Source organism: Triticum urartu, chromosome 1 (assembly GCF_003073215.2).
Source record: "Triticum urartu cultivar G1812 chromosome 1, Tu2.1, whole genome shotgun sequence".
In the NCBI taxonomy this organism is placed as follows: Eukaryota; Viridiplantae; Streptophyta; class Magnoliopsida; order Poales; family Poaceae; genus Triticum; species Triticum urartu.
The window spans coordinates 569540505-569548428 of record NC_053022.1 but is presented as its reverse complement, the minus strand read 5'-3'; the positions used below and the strand labels follow the sequence as shown (position 1 = coordinate 569548428).

Sequence of the window (7924 nt, the reverse complement as noted above, 5' to 3'; positions counted from 1 at the left end):
GGAAGCAAGCATCTTTCTAGCAAAAACTTGGTTAAAAGTATAGTTCTCCACCGAAACTTTTCGATGGCTACTAGAACTGAACCTCAAAGAAGATTGGCTCAATGTTTTACCATTGCTATGGACCTTCTTCATAGTACAAGCCGCCAAATGAACATGAAGATGCTTTGTCCCATTCTTTGATTCCCCTCCAAGTTTCTTCTTACAATGAAGACATTGTGCCTTCCATCTCCCATGGACCTTCACTTTCTTGAAATCAACCCAAACAATTGATGTGAGCTTTCTCTTGGAACCAACTGCATGTCCTTCCTCAGCTCCATCTTCCTCTTCATCCTCATCCCCATCTTCCTCTCCATCCTCATCCTCATCCCCATCTTCCTCTTCATCTTCTTCATCCGCAGCTTCCTCTTCATCCGTAATTTCAACATGTTCTCCAACAAACATTGCATCATAATCGACGGACTCATCAAATTCTTCGTCCATATCCACAGGTTCAGGCACACTACTTGTAACTGACTGTACAATTGTAGTTTCTGTTGACGGTGTCGTTAATGAATCAATTAACCTATCAAAAAGAATAAAAACAGAATTATTAGCTTTGGTGTATTTTTTTTGACATAGTAGCAGTAGCAATTTTGCTAAAACAGTAGCACCAAGGACTCTACTACATGTATTTCTTGCAAGTTTGACAAAACAGTAGCAATTTATACATGTAGCCTACAATATGAAAAGATCATATACATGTACCTACACACTGCATATTAATTGTACAAGGATTCCAAATCCATTTTGTTTCGTTCTTGCAAGAGTGTACTAGCTTCAACTCAACTTCTGAAACTTTCATGAAAAAAGATCACATACAAGAGTCTAAACCAAACCCTAGCAAACATAATCCATCTATCCATAGAAAGTTAGCATCATCCGTCTCAAACCCTAGCACCATCCATCTCATATTGTGCAAGATCAGGCTGCTCACCTCGTCTTTAACTTCTTGTGGACGTTGAAGTTTGATGGAGGATTGGGAACAGGACTGGAAAGGCCTCTACCTCCTCTTCCTCGAAGGCCACCACGACCTGCTGCCCTTCCACCACCACCACCGCGCGGGGTTGTAGTAGAGAGAGGAAGGCGACGGGTGGCCGCAGACGGCGCCGGCGGTGGCGCCCTTTCACCTGACTTGGGCCGTGAGGAGGCCACCATGGAGATTGTCACCGGTGGCGGCGCCCCTTCTCCAGATCAGACCGCGGGCGGTGGAGAAGACGTGGAGGGCTCGCCGGCGCAGATCTTGGTCGGCGGCTGGTGCGAGATTGGATCGAGAGAGCGGCGGCGGCGAACCTAGGTTTAGGTTTGATGTGCGGGGGAGAGAGACTCAAGTGGGGGGAGACTGGGAGAGGAACGAGCGAAACTGGACACAGGCCACAGCGAGTAAGCCAGTTGTTTTGGCCTCGAGACGCTGGTCGCTGGGGGGTTTGGCTGCACAGGCTGTGTGGCTTTAGGCTGGGCCGGATCAATGCATGTGCATTTAGACGGGTTTTCCCGGGTTTCGGGTTCGGGGACTATCGAAACGGGGATAAACCCACGAAATGTGTCGGGTTGTATAATGTGCCTGATAACAACCCCATGGGGATGAAAAGGTGCCCATCCCCGTCCCCTAATAGGGTAAAAACCCGCGGGGATGCGGGTTTCGGGGCCCCGTTGCCATCTTGAGTCGTGGCAGTGGCGCTCTTCCTCCTCTTGCAAGCTCCGTTCGGCAATGGCGGCCGCGACCGCGTCAACATCGCCGACGAAATCTTCGGGCCCGACGACGCCTCGGCGCGTGATCTCCTCCAGCTCCTGCTTGACGGCGACGAGCTCCGCCCACTCCCTCTTCATGGGGAGAAGAGCCGTGCGGGAAGAGGAAGAGCCCACGGCGGAGGAAGTGCCAGCGGTCGTACTCCTCCGTCATCTCACGACGGAGGAGCGACGCCGGTGGCTGGAGGCCTTGGTTGGTCCACTTCTTGGCCGTGCACTTCCTCGCACTGTCTGCACGAACACACCGCTCACACTCGGGGTCACCGCGCCCGCCAGAGCTGTGGACGGAGCTCCACATATGGCCCCACATGGCGGCTGGAGGCGGAAGCGGGCTCATCGGCGGCAAGAAATGTGAGGGGGGGGGAGTGGGGAATTGTGGCGAAACGCGGCGGCGGGGGATAAGGTTTCGACCCATATCTGCCCCGCAAACCCGTAGTTATATGGCTTCCGGGGTGAGGTTTGCGGGCCACGGTAAAAAAATTACGGGTCGGGTGAGTATATGAGCTCTGTTCTGGCCAAAAAATCGGGTCAAGCCCGGAACTTGTTAGAATTATGCGGGTTCGCGTGTTATACGGGGTGTCTACTAGATATGTTCTTAAGGCCGACCTTGAGCGCCAGGATGGTTTGTGCAAGGGGCACGAGGAGGAGGTCTCACGCCTCTGGAAGGTAAATGACGACGTGTTGATGTAGCTGAGCGAGGCGCACAAGCATTGCGAAGATCTGGTCGCCGCGGATCAACATAAATACCTAGGTGCTTGTCTCCCTTCTTGTTTCTTTTAGAAATGTTGCCTGATGCTTGAGCGTGACGTAGTGCCAATCCGTGAGATGTGTAATAATGACGACGTTGAAGCCAGGCTCCGAGAGGTCGAGGGCACTGCGGAGAAGATGCAGGTTTCCCTTGGAATTGTCGTGTAAACTCTCTTTGGTGGGGATCCGGAGCAGTGGCGTACCCAGGAAAAAAATGAAGGGTGTGCACACTCTAAAAAAAATCCCCACCTAATCCATGTGTCAGACAAAATATGTCAAAATAATAACATGAGTAGCTTAATGCAAATCTCACAACAATTTAGTTCACAAAATATATCTCAAATGTGCTCAATTACAATACGAGTAGTCTTACATGAAAGAAGAACAAGTAGAAAATTACATCACTAGGTAACTCTACGTTTTTGCATTGCCATGAAAGCATAAACTATGTCATCTTCGCTTACTTCCATGAACACATCCCGTTCAATAAATGTCACCAAGCAATCATTCAAGCGATCATCACTCATAGTAGTCCTCAACTTATTTTTCACTAGATTCATTGCTGAAAACACTCTTTCAACACTCACCGTTGCCACCGGTAAAATCAATATCAATTTGATGAGTAAGTAGACCAAATCATAAAGAACATGCTTCTTTGTTGCAACATGCATAATAGAGAGCTCACCAATATTACTTGCATTTCTAAACCTATCATCTTGTCTCATATCATCAATAAAATTAGTAAGTTGAAATTCTAGCCTTATCAAATCTATGCTTGAAATGTCCATGGGATAGAATTCAGCAAGTCTCATTACCTTGAGTGCATCATAAGAAGCAAATGAATTGAGGGGATTCAGGCCCTGTTTGGTTCATAAGTCTTAGGACTTTTTCTAGTCCCAACTAAAAAGTCTCTAGTCCCTAAAAAGTCCCTCCCTGTTTGTTTCCAGAGACTAAAAAGTCCCTAGTCCCTTCCTAGAGGTTATTAAATGACCATGTTGCCCCTAGTATATACTCCCTCCGGTCCTTTTTACTTTGCATATTATAATTCTCTAAAGTCAAACTTCACAAAGTTTGACCGTATTTATATAAGAAAATATCAACATCTGCCATGTTAAACACTACAAGAAATATGTCAACTTATGACCACCACTATTGGTCACTGAATGGTCACAAATTTCCATTTATGACCTTTTTGTGACCAAAAACATAAGGTCAAAAGCTGGGCGTCATAAACTGACTATAGCGACCTTTAACAAAAGGTCGTTGATCCTGTGACCTTCTGTTTTGGTCGCTAGCTCTCTCCCCAGGCCATGTCGGATCCGACGTGGCAAGCTGATGTGGCACAAGATTCAGCCCGGTCCAATTCGGTTTTCTATATGGGCCGAGCCCATTAATTCAGCCTTTTTATTGTTTTTTTCATGTGAATTTTTGGTCGGCTACATGGGCCACGCCCTACAATTCGGCCTTTTAATTTTCTAGGCCATGGCCCTTTTGCAAACCATTTCATTAGGCCTTTTTGTAAGGTTTTACAGAAATGCACAATATTCCAGTCCACTATTATTTGGGCTGTAGCATTTTTGATCCAGTAGACCATTTGGTCTTTTTATTATTCAATGATTTCCAGTTTACACATTTGAACAGCAAACACTCAATAATTCTCTCAATTAAATGATTAAATTCAGAAATCATTCATCCAAATACACACAACAGCACATACAAGTCTGCACGTCCAACCTCAACTAAAACAAGCAAAAACAGATACACATCAACTAAAGTTGTGGTGCGCTTCCATCACAGCAGCAGCAACCTAAGCGACATTAGATCACCAAAAAGAAACAATGCCATCAACATGAGGCGGTAATCCAACTTCAACACTTTGTGAGGAGCAGCGCCACCAGGAGGATGCCGATCGCCTCTGGTACTTGGCCACAGGTCACATCAAAAATATTCAAAAATCAGTTGAACATAATTGACTACAAAAGAAATCAGAATTGAACAGAATTGTCATGCTTGTCTACTTTCGGGAAAGTTAATACATATTTCCATGCTTGTTTACCAAAGAAATTGTATCAACTTAACACTTAGTCATGCATAAGTGTTTCACATCAAAAACATACAGCAGTGCAGACTCAAAATTGTATCAACTTAACACTTAGTCATGCATAAGCGTTTCACATCAAAAACATACAAAATTTGGAGTAGGAAACTAAATCTCTAAATACTCCAGCTGCAAATACTGCTAACACTAATAGGCCAGTAGCAAATACTATATTTTTGGAGTTTTAACAAATGTTCAGTAATTTATGGAGTACAGCAGCAACATCACGTTAAGAAACTGAGCTAAATCATCACATTTTCAACTCTAAAGGTGCAGCAGGTCCTAACCCTATCATAGGCATACGCGCAAACAGGTGCATGACAGTGTTAAGTTTTATACAAGGATGTGGCTTATTGAAACTGAAAGTCCAAGTAAAAGTCGTCAAGAGCAAAAATAATGAAATGTTTAGTCCCAGGTTTGTGAACTACGCAGCAATTCTTTTAAACTTGTAATACGGAGGCTGAGTTAGTACGCAGAATGTCTGTAAGCTACAACATGGCCCATCCAAGCACAGCCCAACCCGTCAGCTACAAAGAGCATGAAATAAAAACAAAATACCATACTTAATTGGAGCTTTATTTTTTTGTTCTTACACGGGCCGCTAATAAATAAAGAGTCAGAAAAGCGTCTGAATGGAATCGAGGCTCTGTTTCAGGTAGCAAAGTGGCAAGCAATCTATTTGTGCAGCAGCAATTCTAGGCTTCACTCTGCTCATGATCTACTAATGACTTCTAGCATAAAAAAACACTTCTGGCCTAGTAAGCAACAGTATAGCATGCACTTATTAAATTCTTAAGAGTAGCACATGCATTGTTTATTAAGGGAATCATCTATTACAATTTGTGTTAAAATCTCCTAGGAGTTCAAAGGTTGGAAACAATCTACTATGGAGAAGTGAAGGACCCCAAGTACCTTAAGAGTAGCACATGAATTGTACAACTCTTCTTTACGAGTATCTCCGAAACCATCAGCGTTACCTGTAAAAGTGGTGTCATCACATGGAAAAATTAGCCAAGCACAGCTCTAATATGGAAAGAAGCACTTCTGTATTTCTATTATATATGCTAGAGAAACTGATTTCTAGTGTTAAAACGTGCAGCTCTGTATACATAATTTTGGTAAGCTAGGCAGAAGCTTAAATATTGAGTGTACAGAAATAGTCATGTGTATGCATATGTAAATCAATATGTCAAATTTATGGCCAACTAGAGATTCATGTATACAATTTGCTAGAGAAGAAAATAACAAGTCAGTTTGTAGCTAGCCTACCAGCAGTTTAACAACACTAATAGATTTGCATTTGATGCTGCCACTTAATTTCAAGACATGACAAGACAAAAAGCATGGCATCAACACGAGCATCAATAGCATACTAACACCTAAATTGATACTAAATTAATGGAGTCCCATCCATCCATGAGAAAAGAAAGTGCCTTTGGTTGATAAAGAGAAGAGAAGACTACCTCTTGCTGGGATCAAACCAGAGGATACCAGCGCATCCACCCATGAGCAGGTTGTGTGGCTCGAGGTCATGGTCCCGGACACCGCGTTCGTGGCAAATGATACAACATCATGGAGTGGGATAACATGTTTAGCAGTACAGGTTATATAGTAAGCAAGCAAGCAATTTGGCAAGCTATGTTGCAAGATAATTGTTGTGTCGCTAACAATCACCATGTAAGAATGCTTTGTTGTACTAATACATGCACATCAAGCGAGAGTGGTGTTCTATTCTTACCACATAGGCACAAGTAAGATGATGCCCGATTCGCCCTGCTTCTCCACAAGACTCGACCAGGAGCACAAGAAAGTAGGCTGGTAACAAAATAACAAGCCACACATAAGACTGTTATGCCCTGGACAACTACAGAGAAGAAAGCAAAAGTAACCAGAATAGTAGAGGTGTGGTGATCAAGTATATAAACACTCCTAGCAGCTAATTATATAAGGGCATTGCTCATAATGAAGAGCAAAGTATTTTTATGGGGAGGAAAGGCTCCCAGCTTCACCACCCCCAGGATATGCATTCAAACAAGAATTTATTAGTGAAGAACAAAAAGAGCGGCTCCCCTGTTTTTTGCTGGAACAACAGTAGCCTAGCTTAGCTTCAAACAAGAATAACGAATTTGTAAGACATGTATGTCTGCCATAACCAAGCAAGCAGATTCAGTAGCTACTTAAACAGTTTAATAGTTGGACTCCGGAGACAATTCTTAGTGCTTCAAATCATTCAGTTATCTGAATAAACAGTACAGAAAAGAATTGAAGATCTCAATGACAGTAGTAATTGGAGGGATAAATCAACACTTGTTCTAAGGACAATAAGATGATTGGTGCCACGCAGTGTGGGGTCTCATCAGTCACCAAGCTGAACATGAGTGTTTAAATTTGCCAACTAGGACTAACAAAAGTGCCAAACAGAGCTTTTCAGGCTACAACAACAACATATTAAACTATCATGGACCTACCTAACTCTCAAAGCACTAATCCATCCCCAATTAGTTCAGATAAAAAAAATCCCACATGGCTAAATGGGCATGCACCTCTCTGTAATTATGCAGATAAACCTTGAGGGGCTCAATGTACTCCTGAAAGCCTAGCGTGGCCATCACCCAGAGCAGGTCATCGATGTTGATGGTCTTGCACTTCTCCCTCTGGCACTTGTCACTCGCCCTACAATACAGACAAGACAAAATGGCGACAGGTCAGCACCAGACCACACTTGATTCGGGCAAGCAAAACAGAGCGGCAACGGTCAACAGAGGCACTCACTCGCTGGCGATGAAGCAATGAACTCCGAGATGCACTCCCGCAGGGTCTCCTTGGCGTCCTTGGCGATCTTGCCATTGGCCAGGATGGCCTTCTTCATGATGCTGCTGATGTTGGCGATGGGCAGGAACCTGTCCTGCTCCCTGACGCCGCCGAAGCCGCCGCCCGGCGGGCTCGCCGGCGCGTCCGACATCCGGCCGCCCTCCTGCAGCACACCAGCAACCCCGACAGATCCATCAGCGCACCGGCGCACCAAACCCTAGACCCCGACTTCCGGAAGTGCGGGGAGAGAGGTGAGGGGAGAGGGAGGCGTACCTTATATAGACGGGCGTGTAGAGGGAGGGAGGGAAGGTGGTGAAGGGGAATGGAGGTGCGGTGAGCGTGGCGAGCGACGTCCCCGTGCTCCGCGAGCCTCCGCGGCGCCTTTCTGGCCACCAGAGGAGCTGAGGGCCGAATCCGCTACGGTTGGCTCGCCTGCCCAAGTCCCGTTGGTGGAGAGCGCCTGCTCAATCCAGATCGAGGTCC

General features: G+C 45.3%; 1 protein-coding gene across 1 annotated transcript; it reads right to left on the bottom strand.

Annotated features, from left to right (window-relative positions):
- Positions 1-7094: 7094 nt before the first annotated feature.
- LOC125540074 (nuclear transcription factor Y subunit B-like) lies at positions 7095-7592 on the bottom strand. Its single transcript, XM_048703650.1, is given in 3 exon segments — positions 7095-7136; positions 7138-7303; positions 7399-7592. Coding segments are annotated over 3 exon segments (402 nt in total).
- Between the last annotated feature and the right edge of the window lie 332 nt (positions 7593-7924).